This window comes from Hypanus sabinus, chromosome 2, assembly GCF_030144855.1.
Source record: "Hypanus sabinus isolate sHypSab1 chromosome 2, sHypSab1.hap1, whole genome shotgun sequence".
Lineage (NCBI taxonomy): Eukaryota > Metazoa > Chordata > Chondrichthyes > Myliobatiformes > Dasyatidae > Hypanus > Hypanus sabinus.
In genome coordinates this window covers 23,616,932-23,639,661 of record NC_082707.1, presented here as the reverse complement: position 1 = coordinate 23,639,661, position 22,730 = coordinate 23,616,932, and the positions used below count along the sequence as shown (strand labels likewise).

General features: G+C 41.2%; 1 protein-coding gene across 1 annotated transcript; it reads left to right on the top strand.

Annotated features, from left to right (window-relative positions):
• Window positions 1–761: 761 nt before the first annotated feature.
• LOC132407137 (carboxypeptidase B-like) lies at window positions 762–16,961 on the top strand. Its single transcript, XM_059993435.1, has 9 exons — window positions 762–861; window positions 1,004–1,106; window positions 3,108–3,209; window positions 3,838–3,942; window positions 6,567–6,677; window positions 11,907–11,997; window positions 13,132–13,340; window positions 14,608–14,686; window positions 16,774–16,961. Exons 2-9 carry the CDS (start codon window positions 1,029–1,031, stop codon window positions 16,959–16,961), a joined length of 963 nt encoding a protein of 320 aa, XP_059849418.1. The 5' UTR covers window positions 762–861; window positions 1,004–1,028.
• Window positions 16,962–22,730: the final 5,769 nt, after the last annotated feature.

Below are 22,730 nucleotides of genomic sequence, written 5' to 3'. Positions count from 1 at the left end.
ACCTCTGTAAGCCTGCTACCTCATCTTCAGCACTATCATTCTCTTTTCCTACAATACCTCTTGTATTGAAATACATCTGCCTCTTCCAGAATCTCTTGTAGTTATCATTAGACAGCAGGAAATCATGGCTGTAGTTACATGGGGCTTTGTCAAGACCACACCAGTGTGCAACCTGGGTCACCAAAACTAGAGAAAGAGTCAGAGCACTGGATCACCTGGTATGTGGACATTGTCCTATAGTGAGAGCTTGAGCATGATTGGCTCATAATCTCAGGAAGAAGTTTAAGTTTGGGACATTTAAGGTTCTGAGTGTTATGAACAGGGTAGACATTGAGAGGCCATTTCCTCAGGGTGGAGTTGTTCTTGGGTAAGGAGTCAACAAATCAAGAAAGGACTTGAGAACTTTTTTTATTTAGAGAGAATTGAATCACTACTGCAGAAGACAGTAGATGCCAGGAATATTCATGGCCCAAGACTAGTGAATGTGGGGACCAAGTGATTAGAGAGGACAAAACTGCTCCTAACTCCATGGCACTTGTTCATCGCTCATCCTCTGCCTCTTTTGCAAAGCGAGAAGGTGTTTCGCCTGAAACCACGGAGTGAAAGGGAAGTGGATATTGTGAGGAGCCTGGCTGACCTCACAACGGTAGGACAAATTCTAAACTTCTCCGTAAGAGCTCCTTCACACAAAGTGATCAAGAGACCTCAGACTCTCCATTTCTCACACTCTTTGCAGATTGACTTATGGAAACCAGATTCCTTCGACCAAGTGTACGCTGAGACTACTGTGGATTTCCGGGTGAGCGCTGGGGATGTTCCAGTGGTTCAAAAGCTTCTGAAGAAGAGTGGATTAAAACATGAGTATGTTCTCTTGTCCATCCAATGTTTCTGTTCATGAGGTATGTCAAAGTCCTTCTGCTGAAGCCAGTCACAATTATAACAACTTAATTTTCTTTCTCCTCCCTGAACCACTCCACTCACCTTTCCCACCACCCAATTCCAGAGTTTTAATTGATGACGTTCAAGTAATGATCGAGCAGCAACTTGATAACAAGGAGCGTTCAGCTACTAAACACAGTTACATGAAGTACAATGACTTGGATACGGTGCGTACTGGTTCACTAGAAAACGTTGGGGTACCAAAGAGCTGGATAAACGGTGTTGTACACAGTAAAACAAGAACAGCTAGGACACCTCAGCTGGTTAGAATCAGAATCAGTTTTCATATCATTGACGTATGTCATGTGAAAGAAACTGTTCCTAAAACATTGAGTGTATGTTTACCTCCCAGTATGAAGAGGGCATGCCGTGGGTGATGGGGTCCTTAGTGCTGCCTTTCTGAGGCATCGTCTTTTGAAGATGTCCTCGATGCCGGGGATGCTAGTTCCCATGATGGAGCTGACTGAGTTTGCAATCTTCGGCAGCTTTTTCTGATCCTATGTAGTGGCTCTGTCCTGCCCTCCCCCCCCCCCCCCCCCCACCATACTGGATGGTGATGCAACAAGTTGGAATACTCTTCACGGTATATCTGTAAACATTTGTCCGAGTGTTTGGTGACATACAAATTCTTCTCGAACTGCTAATGAAGTATAGCCAATTGCAGCTTATTGCAGCAGCAACAGGAGGAAAGAATTCTCAACATCTTGGGCCAGACTCTAGACCAGTCTGACATGCCAACTGTTCTTTAACCTCCACAAATGCTGCCTGACCTCCTGAATTCCTCCAGCAATTTGTTTTTTTTTTGCTCCAGATTCCAGGTTTTGTGTCTTGGGTGTAATACATATAGCATATTTGAGAAAAAGTACATGGAACCATAGAGCTGTCAGCTTAACATCAGGAAGCAGATTCCCCACTGATATAGAAAAAGGAGCAAATCCACAAAACAAACATACAATGATGATTAGCATAGTGTTCAACAGGGAATGTCCTAGTATAGATGTGCGATTTTGGTAGGCAAAATAAAATGGTCTCATATTTAATCTTATTTAAAATAGAGAAACAAAGGGCTCTTGAATTACAAACAGATAAATCACTAGCAGCAATACCTCAATGGAGTAACCTATAAAAGAAAGCGAAGCAAACACCAGAGTGTGCGACTGTGTGCGACAGAGGAAGCAAAGTGTAAAGGCAAAGCATGCCAATAGTGCGCAAAGCCTTATTTGTCACCTGTACCTCAAAACATACAGTGAAATGCCTCAAAGCAAATCAGCACATCAGATCTTGCTGCGCATCCCGCAAGTGCTACCGTGCTTCTGGCACCAACATAGCACATCCACAACCCGCCCACCCCAACTGTGTGGCTTTGGAATGAGGGCGGAGGCGCCCACGCTCGTGGGGAGAATGTACAAACTCCTTTTAGACAGCACCGGGAACTGAACCCCAATCACACAGCTGCCTCTGCAAATGCGTTACCGTAACTACTATGCTACCATACTACAGCCATAAGGGGAGTAGGCAAGAGAATTGCTCCAGCAGAGGGTGGTTACAGCTAATCCAACAAAACAGAGAAAGGGAAGATCTGAATTTAAGTTCCAATCCACCCAAGACTAATCTGATTTTATTGGAAATTACAGCCCAGTGGAATGCCTTAAAGCAAACAATTTCTGTCTGCATGATCATCACTGCACTTCTGCATTATAAATGTGAAGCCCCAATTTAGATTAATGATATTAAACCTTGGGATTGAACATGGAACATAGAAATTTACAGCGCGTTACAGACCTTCTGGCCCACAATGTGTGCTGACCATGTAACCTACTCTAGAAACTGCCTAGAATTTCCCTAGCACATAGCCCTCTAATTTTCTAAGCTCCATGTACCTAATTGAATTAGTGATGGATAAAGGTATTGTGTTGGGAAACTAGAAAAGGCAGATTCCTATTCTCTCCCATCTACACGATGGGGAGAGCTAACGCACATCTGTGTTCAAATCACTGGCATAGAACTTGACTCCCCAACCTCCAGAGAGCAGATTGTTACCACTGAGTGACAGTTAACCCTTTAGAAACATTCTCAAAGGGCACTTGGGATGCTGGGCTTTGTGTTTTGCGATTAAGAGCCAAATGTTGATTTCAAATTTTTAGAAGTTGTAATTTACTCTGAAATAGATCAATGAATGGATTGCAGGCACCGTTGCCAGAAATACGAACCTGATGGCTCTTGAAGAAATTGGAACTAGCTATGAAGGACGACCGATCTATGTCATAAAGGTAGATGGAATTAGTTCAATGAACTTTTTCTGGGGAGGATGGTCTATGCAGGGGCTACAGAGATAAAATCTAATCCCAAAGGTGGGGGGAAAATATTTGTTGTCTCTAATCATTCCTTGTTCTCTTTGGTTGTCTTTTGGAGCTTCCTTTGTCCCCATTGGTTAGCTTGCTTTATTCCCACTGGTTAGCTTTCTGATTCTTCTTTGTCTCCATTGGTTGTTTTTTGGCACCTCCTTTATCCCTATTGGTTAGCTATCTTTACCCCAGCTGGTTAGGCTGATGAGACTCGTTTGTTCACATCGGCTGAGAAATATATACTTTATAAATGTAGAGAAAAAAAAATACCAGTGAATTCATATGTTTCATCTGGAGAAGTTAACCAGGGTATTTAATCTGATCCAGAAAACCTGAAATATCATCAGAATCAGAATAAGGTTTAATATCAATGGCATATGTCATGAAATTTATTGTCTTTGCAGCAGCACTACAAAGCAATATGAAATTTAATAAAACCATAAAGACAGAAATAGTAGAGTGAGGAAAGGGACATTCTTGCCACCCAGCTCCTTGGGTGATACATTTCTGTAGTGCGAAAAGAAATAACTGTCTATTTCATTCCTTGCAAAAGATCAGCAAGAAAACAGGTCAAACTAAACCAGCGATCTTTATGGATTGTGGAATACATGCTCGAGAGTGGATTTCTCCAGCATTTTGCCAGTGGTTTGTGAAGGAGGTTAGTATCGAAATTTAAAGGTACAAATTCTAATACAGATCGTTAAACATTATATGATTTAGATTTATAGGACAACTATTAGTCTGCTAGCTTATGACAATGTAGTATTAATGCATCAGTACCTCAGAGTAACACAGCTAACCAAACCACTAGAGCTGTCACCAGACAACAGGATTCAGTTTGATATGTTTGTTGAAGGGCTTGTCCTTTCAGTGCAATTTATTCCACAGCTCCTTAATCAGGTTATGAGCAAAACAAACATATGGATCAGGCCACATAATATCAGAGCTCAGACGTGCAACCTTACACCATGGGATCGGTGAGTCTCTACTCAAACCCTGCACTGGGGTGGGAAATCAGTGAGTCCGTATTCAGACCGTACATGGTAGGGTGAGTGAGTTCCTACTCAGACCCTGCACTGAAACGTCGGTGAGCCTCATCCCCCAAAATCTGGATACAGATCAATTCCATCCACAATTCCACATCAAACGAAGTAGCTCACACCCTCATGCAGCCCGACCAGCACTACACGCAGGTAGTCTGGTAATTGCCAATCTCCTTTGTGCCACAAGGTGATCGTCTTCAACAAGAATGAACCTAATCATCTACTCTTGACATTCAGAGACATTACCATTGCCAATTCTCAAATCATTTATATCCTGGTGTTCACAAGACACTCAATGCAAAAAACTATGGAAATACAGTGTCTACAAGGGCAGGCCAGAGCTGGGAGTCCTATGAACATATGACCATAAGATATAGGAGCAGAATTGGGCCATTTGGTCCACCGAGTCGTGTCCTCCATTTTATCATGGCTGGTCTATTTTCCCTCTCAGTCTTGAACTCCTGCCTTCTCCCATTTCCCTTCATGCCCTGACCAATCAAGAAGCTATCAACCTCTGCCTTAAAAATACTGTGCATAAAGACTTGGCCTCCACAGCTGCCGATAGTAATGAATTCCACAAATTCACAACTCTGCTCTGAAAGACTGATGCCTCAAGGCCTTCCACCATATACAAGTAATAGGAGTGTGTCTGAACACTCTCCACTTATTTGGATGCGTTGAGTCATAAATTACCACAGAGTTGAAAGAGGTTCTTTGGCCTGTCTTTTCCATGCCAAACTGATCTTCTGCCTTGTCCCATCTACCCGGACCTAGACCATAACCACCCACAAGACCCTCCCATCCATGTACCAATCCAAACCTCTCTTAAACTCCAGCATCATGCAGGACAAAGCAGACCCTCCATCCACCAGCCTAAAATAATTACTCCCTCCACCACAAGTGACTGCAGTGTGAACAATCTACAAAATAGACCGCAGTTCTTCCCCCAGGCCACTCCAACAGCCCTTCTCAAACATGTGACCTCTGTCACCTTGAAGCTCAAAAGTTCAAAGTACATTTATTATCAAAGTATGTTTTCATTATGCATCCTTGAGATTCGTCTCCTAACAGGCAGCCACAAAACAAAGGTACTCCTAGAGAAACCTATCAAAAAAGAACATCAGACATCCAATGTGCAGAGAGAGAAAGAAAGCAAACAATGCAAGCAACTAGCAAATAGCATTCTGAACTGAACCCCAGAAAGACAGCCTGCCCATAGGCCCTGAGATCAACGCAGCGAGCTGAACCGGCCCATCCCTCGCTTTGGTCCCCGACACTCCGACCTTGTTAGCCACCAGCCAGAAGTCACTGAGATTCACCAGTGCCAGCTTAGCCTCGGGGACATGAACAGCAGACACATGGGAAAACCTACACGTTTCCTCGCAGGTCATGCACCCCCATAAATTGGAAATATAATGTCATTTCTTCATTGGCAGTGGGTCTAAATCCTGGATACATCATAGGAGTAATTTCAAAAAAAGGACTGAAGCAGTTCAGGAAGATTGCTCACCACCATCTTTTCAAGGGCAATTGTGGATGGTTAATAAATACTGGCTGCCAATATGAATATACTCATAAGACCATAAGATATAGGAGCAGAATTAGGCCACTTGGCCCATTGACTCTGCTCCACCATTACATCATGACTGATCCATTTTTCCTCTCAGCCCCAATCTCCTGCCATCACTCCGCATCCCTTCCTGACCTGACCAATTACCTATCAACCTCTATCTTAAATCTACATAAAGACTTTGCCTCCACAGCTGCCTGTGGCAAATAATTCCACAGATTCACCACTCTTTGGCTAAAGAAATTCCTTCACATCTCCATACCAAAACGATGTCCCTCTGTTCTGAGGCTGTGTCCTTTGGTCCTTGATTCTCCCACTATCGGAAACATCATCTATCAAGGAAAGAAATTACTTGCTCAGACCTTGCACAGTTAGTGCCCATACATTGCATGGGATAGCACAAACTTTAGAACTGCAATTTATGTATGTATGTTTATCTATTAATTGGAATAATTGTTTTGTATCATCTTAAAATCAACACCTTTTTTAAACTGCAGAATTGCTCTTATTTGTAAAAGGCAAAACTTCCATCTTACTAAAAGTCAATTATTTCTTGCAAAAGATATTGAGCTTCTAGAATAAAGATTTTATTTATCAAGATTAGGCATTTTAGTATTAACACTCTGCTCAGTGTGCTTGATGGATGATGGACATGTCCATCTTCTCTAGACAATCAACACTTATGGATCAGATCCCACCATCACCCACATCCTGGACACCATGGACATCTTCATCGTCCCAGTGATTAATGTTGACGGTTATTCCTACACTTGGTCCACTGTAAGTACAGTAACAATGTTAAAGTTACAAGATGCTTTATATAGTTGGCTTCACCTACCCTACCCTGCTAGTCGGATATGTTGGAGCATGGATGTCATGGCTCTGTGGTCAATGGCAGTCCTTTCTCAGCCATCACTTGGGGTTCTGAGGTGACTGGTGAGGACTGCAGGCTGGGGAGTGGGTGGGCTGATTATAGGATGGTGCACTTCTTCTGATGTTGGTGCTGGGGTTCTGAATGCTCCGGACTTGAGGATCTCTGTCTTATCCCAACTGTTTCCTCTCCATATTGAATAGTCATGGGCCAAGAATTCCCCTGATATGGTATATGGGGCTACTGTATAATTTAGTCACAATTTCCTCTATCTTTTGTCATGGCAGGGCTTGGAAGAGAGTATCTGCTACGGGAGTTTGGGCCTATGCATGTGATTAATATGGCCTCCTGAGTGAGCAGTGTGAGTGGAAGTGAGGCCCCAAAGCTGTTAGGTTAACAAACATATACAGACATACACACAAACACACTCGCACTCAACTCGAGAAAGTTTCAGATAAAAGTTTTTTTTTATGCGAGGCATCGTTAAGATAGATAGAGTCTTTTTCCCAAAGTGGAAATGTTAAATCTCAGAGACCAAAGGTTTGACATGAGAAGGCTAACATTTAAAGGGAACTTAAGGTGCATGGAATCAGGGCAGGACAGTAGCGTAGTGGTTAGCGTAACACTTTGCAGTGCCAATGACTCAGGTTCAATTCTGCCGTGGGCTGTAAGGAATTTGTATGTTCACTCTGTGCCCGTGTGGGTTTCCAATGGGTGCTCTGATTTTCTCCTACATTCCGAAAATGTACTGGCTAGTATTATTAAGTTGCAGGCATGCCATGTTGGTGCCAGATGCACGGCTACACTTAAAAGAATAAGACCATAAGATACAGGAGCAACATTAGGATATTTGGTGTGCCATTTCATCATGGCTGATCCATTTTTCCTCTTAGCCTCAGTCTCCTGCTATCCACCCCATGTCCCTTCCATGTCCTGACCATTCAAGAATCTGTCAACCTCTGCCTTAAATATACATACAGACTTGACCTCCACAGTGGCCTGTGGCAACAAATTCCACAGATTCACCACTCTCTGGCTAAAGAAATACCCTCTCATTTCCATTCTAAAAGATCACTCCTCTATTCTGAGGCTGTCCCTCTGGTCTCAGACTCTCCCACCAAAATGAAACATCCTCTCCACATTTACTCTATCAAGGCCTTTCACCAATTGACAGGTTTCAATGAGGTCACCCTTCATTCTCCTGAATTCCAGTGAATACAGGCCCAGAGCATCAAACACGCTTCATATGACAAGTCGCTCAATCATGGAGCAATTTTCATGAACCTCCTTTGAATCTTCTCCAGGGGCCCAAAAAATGCTCACAATACTCCAAGTGAGGACTCACCAGTCTTCTATAATGTTTCAACATTACATCTTTGCTTTTAATTCTAGTCCTCTAGTAATGAATTCTAATTATAACATTTGGCTTCCTCACCACAGACTTAACCTGCAAATTCACATCTGGGGAATCGTGAACAAGGATTCCAAAGTCCCTTTGCACCTCAGATTTTTTTGTATTTTCTCTCCATTTAGAAAATCATCAACCCTTTCATTTCTTTTACCAAAGTGCATGACCATACACTTCTCGACACTGTTAGAAGTGTCCATTAGCTGTTTCTTTGCCCATTTTCCTAATATGTCTAAACAGCATCAGTGCTGGTGATGTAAAAAGAATAAATAAACTTATCAGAAAGGGTGGACCCATCCTTGGCTACAACTCGGACTCAATTGAGTTACTGGAGAGGAGGTCACTAAACCGTTATCCGTTATGGACAACCTGGCACATCCTCTCCATGACCAACTGAATAAGCAGCAGAACACCCTTTCAAAGGTTCATTCAGATCTGCTGTCACAAGCATCATTTTAGAAAATCTTTCCTACTAAATGCAATAAGCATATACAACAGTTCATCTTTGTGCAATAAGAGAACACACATCATTGTACAATAGATTCTGTTTTTCTGTTTTGTACATTATTACACAGAATGGCACATTGGTGAATTATTGCTGTGTATATTATGGTCTATACTTTATTATTAGTTAATATTATTATTACATTTATTATTATTGCTAAGTGTGATTTTAAATGATGCTGCTATAGTAAAATAATTTGCCACTCAGGATCAATAAAGTACTTCTTCTTCTTCTTCTTCTTCTTCTTATTATTATTATTATTATTATTATTATTATTATTATTATTATTATTATTATTATTGTTATGTTCTTCTGTGGCCTCCCTACTTACTCAAAACTGTGTGCCACTCCACCTATCTTCGTATTGTTTGCAAGTTTTGCAAGGAAGTGATCAATTCTGTCATCCAAATCATTGACATATAATGCAAAAAGAATTGGTCCCAACACAGACCCTGTGGACAGCACTAGAAACCAGCAGCCTACCACATAAAACAGCCTTTATTTCCACTCTTTGCCTCCTGCCATTCAGCCACTGCCTTATCCATGCTAGAACCTTTCCTGTAATACCATGGGCTCATAGTTTGTTAAGCAGCCTCATGTGGGGCACCTTGTCAAAGACCTTCTGAAAATCCAAGTACACATCATTAACCGATTCCTTTGTCTATCCTAGTTGTTACTTCTTCAAAGAAATTCAACAGATATGTCAGGAAAGATTTTCTCTTGAGGAAACCATGCCAACTTTATCATGTGCCTCCAAGTAACCTGAGACCTCATCCTCACTAATTGACTCCCAACATCTTCCCAACCACTTCCCTTTGTGAAGAGTGAAGTGACATTAGCAACTTTCCAGTCTTCCAGAACCAATCCAGAATCTACTGATTCTTAAAAATCATTACTAATGCCTCCACAATCTCTTCAGCAACCTAGATCATACACCATTTGATCCAGTTGATTCATTTAACTTCAGACCTTCCAGTTTCCCAAGAACCTTCTCCCTATTAGTGGTAACTTCACACACTTCATGACCCTGACACTTGGGTTCCTTCCAACACATCCTCGAACTGCATTAGTTATTGATGCAAGTGACACATTTCACCGTATTTTTCAATGTTTCCCTGTACACATAAAGAATAAAGCTAATCTGAAATCTTACATTGTTTTTTACACAGAAAGTAGTAAAATTATATCTTAAGAAGTTTTTCTCACAGAGGGTAGGAAGACTAACAGACTGACAGGGAAGTGGTGGAAGCAGATATGATAGCATTGTCTAGGAAGCATTTAGGCAGTCATGGGAACAGGCAGGAAAGAAATGGCTATCGATCGTGTGTAATCAAGTGGGAGTAGTTTAACCTGGCATTATGGTGGGCACAGATATAGTGGGCCGAAAACCTTGTTCCTCTGCTGTACTGCTCTATGTTTGATGTTCTAAAAAAAACGCATATGCACAGATGCCCAAATTCACAGACAACACACACATACAGAAGCACACACACAAAGCCAGATGGACACACGTACACATTTATCTAGAGGCCGGTACATACACGCACGCACAATTAAGTAGGGAAAGATGTACATACAAACAAGCACATACACACGTTCACCGAAAAAAGCACACTCACACATACACATACACACACAAACACGTACATCATATCCAGAACAGGCCCTTTGTCATTGCTACCATTGGGAAGGAGGTACAGAAGCCTGAAGGCACACACTCAACAACACAGAACCAGATTCTTCCGTCTGCCGTCCGATCTCTGAATAGACTGCAAATCCATGAACACTGCCTCACCACCATTTTATTTCTAATTTTGCACTACTTACTTAATTTAACTATTTAATATATAAATACTTACTGCAATTCACAGTTTATTCCTATTAATATGCTTTGCAATGCCGCAAAGAATACAAATTTGCTGACATATGCCTGTGATATAAAATCGGACTCTGATTCTGAACTGACTCTTGAACGTTATATAAGCGCACATACATTCACACGCAATAAGCAGCACTTAGCTAGATACCAGTGCAAACACATCCACCCACACAAACACAGACACATTTAAATAAATACAGTGTGTTTTACAGGATTCTTCAGGCAGCACATGAGGGAACTATCTCTTTACGTCAGAGCTACCACTGGCCTTTGCAAACCAACTATGTTCTTCCCTGTCTGATGAAAACTATCAAGCAAAGTTTCACATCATCTGTTAGCTGTGTATATGCCAGTCATCATGTGATAGAGCACTACAGCACAGTGGAAGACCCTTCAGCCCATCCAGTCCATGCCAAACTATTATTTTGCCCAAACAGGAGAAAACCTACAGATGCTGGAAATCCAAAGCAACACACAGAAAAGGGCAGAGGAACTCAGCAGGTCAGGTGGCATCCATGGAAATGAATAGATAGTCGATGTCTCAGGCCAGGACCCTTCCTCAGGGTTATTCTGCCTAGTCTCATTCAACCTAAACTTGGTCCATAGCACTTTATGCCTCTCCCATCCATATATTTATCCAAATTTAAATGTTAAAATTGAACCCTCATCCACCATTTCTGCTGTCAGCTCATTCCACACTCTCACCACCCTCTGAGTGAAGAAGTTTCCCTTCATTTCCCCAAAGCATTTCACCCTTCACCGCTAAACAATGACCCATCATTCTAATCTCACAGACCACAAAACGCCTGCTTGCATTTTCCCCATCCACAGTAAACCCCTCATAATTCTGTAAACCACTATCAAATCTCCCTTCATTCCCCCACTTGATAAGTCCAAACTTATTCAATCTTTCCCAAAAAATCAGGTCCTCAAGTCCCAGCAGCATCCTCGCAAATCTTCTCTGCACTCTTCTAATCTTATTGATATACTTCCTGCAGGTAGGGGACCAGAATTGCGCAATATTTTACTTTTAAAGGCTTCCCAGTTACTAATCATCTCTTAGCCCAGAAACAACCTGTAAACAATCCATTCTTGCCACACCCTTTCTGATGTCGTCAATATTGGCCTTTCTCCAGTTTAGAATCACAACCTGAGGACCAGACCTATCCTTCTCCATGGTTAAGATAGATCCTGGGGAAGTCCCATTGGAATCAAGTGGCACAGAAGAGGCCATCCATGCCGGATCAGGGATAGAGAATCACTAACCTGCAAATTCCTCTTCAGCAATTGTCATGAATGATGGTGGAAAGCCTCATTCCTAACTTCTAGCTATTTGCTATCTAAAGAATCGCTTATGGAGAAAAACCCGATCAAGTATTGCTGGTAGCAGGTGCCGAGGAGTTGACCCCAACAGAAACTGGAACGCTGGATGGTGCAGTAAGTAATTTGCAAGCTGCTATCTTGTTGTTTGAGGAGAAGGGTTGGGTGTGAAGGGATGCAGGGTTGAGGGGTTTTCTCAGACATACAGTATATCCAAAAGATAAATTTCCTTCCCCTTTCTTTACAAGAAATTTAAAATCGGATGTATGGGTGTTGAGTTTCATCCTGAGTAAACACATGCCTTATTGTCCATAAATACATTCTCCGACAATATGAAGAATTTGTTTAGCACCTTTAAGGCAGTAAAAGATCTCAAGAGTCATCAACCACACAGAGATAGATTGAAGCAACCATTCAGTTTGTGTAAGAGACTAAGTCTTGAAGAAAGCTTTAAGAAAGGAGAAATGGAAAGGTTTTAGTGTTTACTAAGGATTTCCAGAATTCTGAGCACACACACTGAAGTTGATACTTGTGGAGTGATTTTAATCAGGGACAATAAAACTTGAGAAGACCAGGACTGTAGGTATGGAATAGAGGGGAATGCTCATTTTGAGAACATATATTAATGGAATAATGCTGCTTATTTTGATTCTTCAGCAGTGAATGGCAATGAATAACTGAATAACAATAGGTCTGTGAGAAGGTTCACATGGACCTTCTGCAACAGATTTTGTGGAAACCATTGAGCACTACAGCACAGGTCACACACACACACACACACACACACACACACAGGTCACACACACACACACACACACACACACACACACACACACAAACAATACTCATAAACAAATCACAATACACACAGATATGCCCACGAACATTGACACACAAACATGCGCATCTATACCCACAGGCACACAGCCAAACATACCCACTTGTACAGACACACACATACATGAACAGATGTGAACACACACCTGCCTACACATAGATATGCTCAGACACGCACACATATACACCTCCAGACACACACACACACACACACACACACACACAAACACACACACACACACACACAAACACACATACACAAACACACACACACACACAAACACACACACACAAACACACACACACAAACACACACACACACTCTCTCTCTCACACACACACACACACACACACACACACACACACACACACACACACACACACACCTTACTATTGTCGCATTGTGTCCGACAGCTATTGGTGCCTCAAAGAACCCCTGTTCAGAGACGTACTGTGGCCCTTATGTAGAATCTGAGAAGTCGGTCAAGGCTGTTGCAGACTTCATCCGCCACCACAAGCAGAACATCAAGGCTTACCTGACCATCCACTCGTACTCTCAGATGTGTCTCTTCCCATACTCTTACACCTATGACCTAGCTGCAAATCACTATGAACTGGTAAGTGCCCCGGCACATACACATCGCTGACAGTGTGCGACAACGTTTGCCACAAATCTAAACTCTCTGCGAGATATTTAGTAAACAGGGAGCAACAAATTCTGAATGTGGAAGGTGATCCTTGATCCCCTCCTTCTGCCCAGCCCTACCCAGTTACCAAAAAGCAGTCACTTCCTCATCACTTTGAAACCAGATGTCCGCACATCTCATGCTGCCATTCAATAGCACTGAGGAAAAAGTGATAGTCAGACAGTGAGTTGTGTTGTGGCAGCACTGCAGTGCAACACGTAAGAATCACAATTATTTACACTAAATAAGTAAGTAATTTAAATAAACAAATAAAGGGAAAATATGAGTTAGCATTCATGGATCATTCGAAAATCTGATGGCAGACAGGAAGAAGTTGTCCATAAAATTGAATGTGGATCCTCACTCTCCTGCAACTCCTACTTGATGGTAATAGTGAGAAGAGAAAATTTTCCAGATAGTGAGGGTCCTCGGTGATGGATACCACCTTCTCGAGGCACCACCTTTGGAAGATCTCCTCAATGTAGAGAGGTTTGTACCTGCAAAGAAGGGTACAACACTCTGCAGCTTTTTTGACCTTGTGCATTGAGGTCTACATATCAAACTGTGGTGCATCCAGTCAAGATGCTCTCCAGACTATATACATAAAAAATTGCCAGAGTATTTGGTGACATACCAAACCTCCTCATGAAGTACAGCAGCTACCATGCCTTCTTCATCATTGCATCTATATGTTGGGCCCATAACGGATCCTCTGAGACGTGGCATTTGAATTTGCTCAGCCTTTCCACCGCTGTACACTCAAAGAGGAATGATGAGGAGGCTGGATTGTTCGATATGATCAGCTGCATCCACATGTAAAAGTATCATTTTGTAGATTTGTCTATAACTTGCCTGATGGCAAGTTCCACTGGTCACAGTTTTGCCCTGGCAGGCATCAGTCCCCTTCCCACATTGGAACACAGATCAACACTAATTCCTTAGTAAAGGGCCAGGCTCTTCGTATTGTCATGCAGGCGAAACACAAACGGAAGGGTCCTTCTCAAGGGTACAACCTCTGTAAGACACTACACAAGCAATGGTTCCTTGTAAGCTGAGGCAATGCCAAGAATATCCTCCAGTATGAGAACACTTTATCATTACCCTCTCTGGCGGACGAAGTAAGTCCCTTAATGTCTGTGTCTTTTTACTTCATAACTGACAAGAAATAATCACCTCTTATTGCTGTTTTGTACTCCAGAATGAGATGGCCAAAGAGGCAACCACCCGCCTGAGGAGCCTCTACAATACAGTGTACACCTATGGCCCTGGAGCAACCACCATTTGTAAGCTTTTCAATTTCATCCAATAGTTGATAAAACTTTGGAAGTTTGTAGATGTTTATAAAGTAATGAGAAACTTGGTGGGGCACAAAACTAGAGTCTTTTCCCAGGGGTGAAATGTTGAATACTGAAGGACATTACATGGTGACGAGAGGGATGTGCACTGCAAGATTTATGTTTTACCATAGAGAAACAGGTTAGCAGGGGTGGTAGTGGAAACAGATACAACAGTGGCATTCAAGAGGCTTTTAGACAGTCACATGAATACCATAAGGCCAAAGGATACAGGAGCAGAATTAGGCCATTTGGCCCATCCAGTCTGCTCCACCATTTCATCACGACCATTCCAATTTTTTTCTCAGCCCCAATCTCCTATCTTCTCCCAGAATCCCTTGCTGCCCTGACCAATCAATAATCTTTCAACCTCTGCCTTAAACGTACATAAAGACTTGGCCACCACAGCTGCCTGTGGCAAAGAATTCAACAGATTCACCGGTCTCTGGCTAAAGAAATACCCTTCATCTCCGTTCTAAAAGGATGCCCCTCTTTGGTTTGCTATGTTTCTATTCCGAGGCTGTGTGTGTCTGGCCTTAAACCCTCCCACCATAGGAAACATCCTCTCTACATCCACTCTATCGAGACTTTTCACTATTTAACTAGGTTTGAATGAGTTCAAACTCATTCTTTGGAATTCCAGTGAATACAGGCCCAGATGCATCAAACACTCTTTAAATGATGAGCCACTCAATCCTGGAATCATTTTTGTGAACCTCCTTTGAGCCTGTTCAGTGTCAGCCACATCCTTTCTAAGATAAGGGACCCAAAACTGCTCAGAATACTCCAAGTGAGGACTCCCCAGTGCTTCATAAAGTCTCAACATTACATCCTTGCTTTTATATTCTACACAGGGAATGGAGAGACATGGATCATGCACAAGTTTAATTTGGCATCATGTACAGAAAAGGGCCTGTTCCAGTACTGTACAGTTTATAGGGCTCAGGTGGCACAGTAGTGTATTGGTTAGCACATCATTTTACAGTACAGTTGACCCAGATTCAATTCCCAATGCTGCCTGTAAGAAGTTCGCACATTCTCATTGAAGGTTTCCTCCAGGTGCTCTGGTTTCCTCCCATAGTCCAAAGATGTACTGGTTGGTAGGCTAATTGGTCATTGTGAATTGTCCTGTGATTAGACTAGGAATAATTTGGGGCATTGCTGGATGGCGTGGCACTGTATCTCAATAAATAAGTAAATATACTCCATGCTCATTAACGATTGTTGCTTACAATGATTGGTTGTATGTACAAAGTGATGCTTAGTGAGGCATCTGTAGTGGTGGGGAGGTGTTAATGGGTGGAGGCGTTGATCAGCCTGATGGCTTGGGAGAAGTAACTGTTTATGACCGAGAATGTTGCAGCTCGGTTAAACTGTTTCGAGTACAACTGGATTATTGTGTTCAATTCTGCTCACCTCTTTCGAAGAAGGAAGGGTACAGGTGATGCTGCCTGGAATGCATAGCATGTCTTATGAGGAGAGGTTGAATGAAATAGTGCTTTTCTCTTTGGAGCAAAGGAGGTCAAGAGGTGACTTGATAGAGGTGTACAAGATGATAAGAGAAATAGATCAAATGGACAACGAAAGACTTAATCCCAGGATGGAAATGGTTAATGTGAGGGCACATAATTTTAAGGTGATGGAGGAAATTATAGGAAGGATGTCAGAGGTTAGTTTATTTACAGAGTGATGGGTGCGTGGAACATGCTGTCTGGGTTGTGGTTGAGACAGGTAGATGAGGGACATTCAAGAGACTCTTAGCACATAGATGAAATAATAAACTGGAGAGTTACATGAAAGGGAAGGGTTAGGTTGACCTTAGGGCAGGGCTTCACAATCTTTTTTATGCCATGGGCCTCTACCATTATCTGAGAAGTTGATGAGTCCCAGGCTGGGAACAACTGCCTCAGAATAAATTAAAGGTTTGGCACAACATTGTGGGCTGAGGGACATGCTCTGTGCTGTAGTGTTCTATGTCCTATGTTCGAACCCAATGCAATGCAGTGATAATATTTTAATATTATCTATGTTTACAGATCCTGCAGCTGGTGGTTCAGATGACTGGGCCTATGATCTGGGCATAAAGTACTCCTTCACCTTTGAACTCCGTGACACTGGTGCACATGGTTTCCTGTTACCTGAATCTCAAATCAAACCTACCTGTGAAGAAACAATGTTAGCCATTAAGTACATTGCTAACTATGTCAGCAACCACTTGTATTGAAAGGCTAATTAAAATAAATGCATGTTACAACTAATTCATCTATTATTCTTACTACAAGCTACAGTAGGTCAATGTTATTGTCAACAGTTCTGGTCATCACTTTATAGGAGAAACATTAGATAGGGTGCGGAGGAAATTGGTTTAGATGTTGCCTGGATTGTAGCTCTGAAGAATGGCATGTGTCATGAAATTTGTTAATTTAGCAGCAGCAGCAGTTCAATGTAATACATAATATAGAAGAGAAAAAGTAAAAGTAAATAAATAATTAATGAATAAATTACAGCATGTGTATAATGAATAGATTAAAATCATGCAAAAACAAAAATGATATATATTTTTAAAAAGTGGCGTCGTATTCATGGGTTTAATATCCATTTAGGAATCGGATGGCAGAGGGGAAGAAGCTGTTCCTGAATTGCTGAGTGTGTGCCTTCAGGCTTCTGTATCTCCTACCTGATGGTAACAGTGAGAAAATGACATGCCCTGAGTGCTGGGGGTCCTTAATACTGGACGCTGCCTTTCTGAGACACCGCTCCCTAAAGGTGTCCTGGGTACTTAGTAGGCTAGTACCCAAGATGGAGCTGATTAAATTTACAACCCACTGCAGCTTCTTTCAGTCCTGTGCACTAGCAACCCCCGCCCCCACCCCCCCCCCCCCCAATGCCAGACAGTGATGCAGCCTGTCAGAATGCTCTCCATGGTACATCTATAGAAGTTTTTGAGTGTATTTATTGACAAAACAAATCTTTTCAAACTCCTAATGAAGTATAGTCGCTGAATTGCCTTCTTTATAACTGCATCGGTATATTGGGACTAGGTTAGGTCCTCACAGATCTTGACACACAGGAACTTGAAACTACTCATTGTCTCCACTTCTGATCCCTCTATAAGGATTGGTATGTGTTCCTTCATCTCACCCTTCCTGAAGTCCATAATCAGCTCTTTCATGTTACTGCCATTGAGTGCCAGGTTGTTGCTGCGACACCACTCCACTAGTTGGCATATCTCGCTCCTGTACACCCTCTCATCACCACCTGAAATTCCACCAACAACGGTTGCATCATCAGCAAATTTATAGATGGTATTTGAGCTATGCCTAGCCACACAGTCATGGGTATAGAGAGAGTAGAGCAGTGGGCTAAGCACACACACCTAAGATGCAACAGTTTTGCTCATCAGCGAGGAGGAGATGTTATCACCAATCTGCACAGACTGTGGTCTTCCAGTTAGGAATTCGAAGATCCAATTGCAGAGGCCCAGGTTCTGTAACCTATCAATCAGAGTTGTGGGCATGATGGTGGGAATGATCAAGACATAATCCAGCCTCATTCTCTCCAGAGAAAACAAACACAACCTGTCTAATCTCCCTCCAAACTACATGCCTCCATTCTAGGTACCATCTTATTGAATCAAGGATCAACTTTATTCGCCATGAACTTTTACATGTATTAGGAATTTGCTGAGGTGTATTGAGGCAACATACAAGAAAAAAACAGCATTCCACAGTTACAAAGAATAAAAAAATTAAAGTTTGAAGTATGTATATGGAGTAAAATGAACAAAAATAGATTGAATACCAGCTTGTATTTGCAATGCTAACATCATTATAAAAAGTGGTTTAAAGTTTTTACAATTTAGTGCAGTGACTGAGATAATAGATAGAGGGGTTTGGGGTACTACCTAAAATGGTTGAACAGATTAACTATCTGGAGCAAGACACTTTTAAGATGGCAAGAAGATTGTGTTTACTAGGTCTATAGAGTTTTCCAGAAAGGAGTTTTTGGAAGAGACAGTTTGCAGGGTGGGTAGGGTCCACAATATTTTTTCCTACCCGCTTCTTTGATACGGAGACATACAACTCCTGCACTGATAGTACCTAATTTCTTGTTCTGCTGACCTGACAGTTTACTTTTGTTTTTGTGTATTGTGAGAGGGCACTGCACTGAACCAGACAGTAATGACTGATGCAAGGAAGCTCTCTATGATGGCAGTGTAGAATTGCATCGGCATGTTCTGGGAAAATGGAATTTTACCAACTGCTGCAATCTCCTCTAAACACCTACCATGCAATCACACCCTTCCTATAGTAGGACATAACTGTGCACAGTAGTGACCTGATACTGATTTATAATGGTGCTATATACTATTCCAACTTGACTCTGTGCCCCAGCCTATGAAAGCAAGCATCCAAAATACATTCTTCAGCAGTCTGTCTACCTCTGATGCTATTCTTAAAGGAAGTATGTAGTTGAATCCCAACATTTTGTGAGGAGAATGAATTTCAGTTTGTATATTGTATACATACTTGGATATTAAATATACCTTTGAACCTTTATCAACAGTCCTTAGCGCCCTGTCAATTCACATCTCTATTTGACTTAAATCTTCCCTTGAGGGGCTTAAAGTAATTTGGTGGAAGGTTTATAGGGGTGTTGAGGTAATATCTTTCTCATGGTAAGGTCTGGAGCACACTGCCTGGAAGAGTGGTGGATACAGAACATCCATGGCATTTAAAGTGTGTCTGGAAGCAGAGATGAAGGGTTGGGAAGCATAGGGCCACAGACCAAGAACTGGAACTCTACTGGATACTGAAAGGACAAGACAGAGGGGATGAAGAGTGGGCATTTCCATTACTAGAGACTCTAGGATCCGAGGATGCAATCTCAAAATAAAGAGTCATCCCTTTTAAACTTAGACAAGGAGGAATTATTTCAGCTAGAGGATGTTGAATCTGTGGAATTTGTTGCTGTGGAGGCCAAGTCATCGGGAGTACTTAAAACAGAAATTGTTCGGCTCTTGATTGGTAGGTAAGGAGATTAATAGTTACAGGGAAGTGGGGAATGGGGTTAAGATATCAATCATGACTGAATGATGCGTTTAATTACCTAAATCTGCTCCTATATCTTAACGGAATTTTGGGAGGTTAGCTTCCTTCTGTTTTATAAAGTTTTTCTCTGTCTATAGCACTTTAGTACCATGCAATATTGCGGAAGAACAGAGCAGCATCATTGTATTTTTTAATTTATTAAAAAATAAATTTTAATTTTAAGTGATTATAGATTTACCTACTCTAGCTGTCTTGGAGAAGGTGGCAAAGAGCACCTTACTGAAGAGTTTTATAAAGTTTTTGAGACCTTCTGAGCTTATAAAAAGTGATATGTGAATGTAAGTCTTTCTAATAAAAGTTTCCTGGAGTTTGGATTCAATGTCAGAATAGAACTTCCTTTAGTTTTTTCTTCAAATGATCTTGGGTTGATATTTCTTCCATGGGGATTTCTCCTTTCTCAAAATGTGGTATTATTCGGAATTGCAAGGCTCACAAGAGATTACCTAATCTCCTCTATGGACCAAGTGCAAAGGGGCTGAAAAGGTGCATTTGCCAAAATGAGGAGAGATTGACTAGAATAAATCTATATCCCCCAGAGTTTAGAGGAATGAGATGTGATCTCATTTAAATGCATAAAACTCTTAACTTGCTAGGCAGGGTGAATGCAAGTCATTCAGGACATGGTGAATATTTTGACTGCTTATTCAAACCTAAGGACAATAAATCACAGATCGTAAAGGAGACAAGCAAAATAGGGACTGTGCAGGAAAGTTGCACAGAATGGGAAGATCCAGATGTCCTGCTCTTGTTCTTCTTACAAAAGTCTTTACACCCTTTACTGTTGCTTGTTTTGTTATTTCCATGTTGGAAAAACTTTTGTTTTGCATGCCATCCAGAAAGATAATACCTTCCATAACTCTTAGGTTTCCTGGTGGTTGGCAAACATCTTTAAGATGTATTGCTGCCACCTTCTGAATTGGAGTGTGGGTCAGGATATCCAAATCCTATATATTCATATTAACATCAAATTCTATAAAAAGATTTGTATTCTTAATGAACTGCACTACATATTTAAATCAATAATCCCTTGATACTTTCTGCAAAATATTGTTAATGTAAAATTGTATTTTATTCCATGATAACATGAAACCTCACCAGTGCATACACAACCTTTTCTTGTTAATTACAATATTCACACTTCCCACTATTGTGCTTCTTCATTAAAAACAATGCACTATTTAATCCTGTTGTCCCAAACCTCGTTCTCAATATTATCACTTCCTTCCTCCTGCACTCATTAGTCATCCCACTTCTTTCTGGATATTATAAAGATGTCTTCCTGTTCTCTCTTTATCCCATTGTTTTCTTCACATTTTGTTGATTTCACTTTTAATAATGTTTTTCATTTCTCTATACGATAATTTATTTGAATGTCCATTCTGCTAGTCTAGTTGCCTCCTTTGCTAATTTATCCACTTCCCTTTAATACCATTATATGCTGGAATCCACATAAAACATATACAGAGTCCCATCATTTTCAATCTATATAAGGTTTGTATTACCTCACATGTAATGTCTGGTCTTGTCTCTGAATGCAAATCCTTTAGTCTCCTGACTGTTTGACTCAGAGAATACTACAACTTTCATCATACATAATTACATCAAGGTAAATAAAACAGAATAAAGAATACAGTGAACATGAGAAAGTCTGCTGATGCTGGAATTCTAAAGCAACACACACAAAATGCTGGAGGAACTCAGCAAGTCAGACAGCGTCCATGGAAATGAAGAGATAGTCAATGCTTTGGACCAAGACCCTTCTTCAGGACTTAAGGTGTTGCAGTTACAGAGAAAGTACAATGCAGCTGGATCAATTGGTATAAATTTAGTTTATTTTTGTGAGATATAGTGAAAAATTTTGTTTTGCCTGACATTGACATATTACACATTACACCTCTGTGCATCAAAGTAGGCAAGGAAAAAACAATTATAGAGTGCAGAATACAGGGTTACAGTTACAGACTAGGTGCAGTGTAGGTAGACAATAAAGTGCAAGGGCATGATGAGGTTGATTGTAAGGTCAAGTGATTGTAAGGCATGATTGTATGGTAAGATCAACCTTACCATACAACAGGTCGATTCAACAGTCTTATAGCAGCAGGGTAGAAGTTGCCCGTGAGCCTGCTGGTATGTACATTCTGCCTCATAGGAGAAGGAAAGTAAAGTCCAAGGATCTTGACACAGATTGGGAGATCCGAAGTTCAAGTTCTAGCAATTTTGTAATCCTTGCTTGTCTTAATAGTTTTAAGGAACTCAATGTGGTAGATGTAAAGAATTTCATGGATTGTTTCAAAGAACAGCAGGAGTTCTGGACAATAATTTAAAGTTCAAAGAAATTTTATTATCAAGGTATGTATATGTCACCAAGCACAACCTTGAGATTAATTTTCTTGCGGGCATACACAATAAATCCTATAATAGAATAGTAACCATAACAGAATCAGTGAAAAACAACACCAGCTTGGGTGTTTGACCAGTGTGCAAAAGACAACAAACTGTGCAAACACAAAAGAAAATAAATAATAATAAATAAATAAGCAATAAATATTGAGAATCTGAGATAAACAGTTTTTGAAAGTGAGTTCATAGATTGTGGGAATATTTCAGTGATGGGGCAAGTGAAGTTATCCCTCTGGTTTGGGAGCTTGTTGGCTGAGGGGTAAAAACTGAGTCTGAAACTGATGGTGTGAGTCCTGAGATTCCTGTACCTTCTTCCTGATGGTAGCAGTGAGAAGAGACCATGTCCTATGTGGTGTGGGCCCCTGACAATGGATGCTGCCTTCCTGCGATAACATTTCATGTAAATGTGCTGAATGGTAGGGAGGGCTTTACCATGATGGACTGGACCATACCCAAAAATTTTAATAAGATTTTCCATTCAA

What these genes read in the sequence shown, in the direction of transcription:
- LOC132407137 (XM_059993435.1), top strand. Translation starts at nt 1,029, where the DNA reads ATGATCGAGCAGCAACTTGATAACAAGGAGCGTTCAGCTACTAAACAC. An exon ending in AGTACAATGACTTGGATACG is followed by an intron (nt 1,107 to 3,107) that starts GTGCGTACTGGT and finishes ACTCTGAAATAG; the next exon opens with ATCAATGAATGGATTGCAGG. An exon ending in GACCGATCTATGTCATAAAG is followed by an intron (nt 3,210 to 3,837) that starts GTAGATGGAATT and finishes TCCTTGCAAAAG; the next exon opens with ATCAGCAAGAAAACAGGTCA.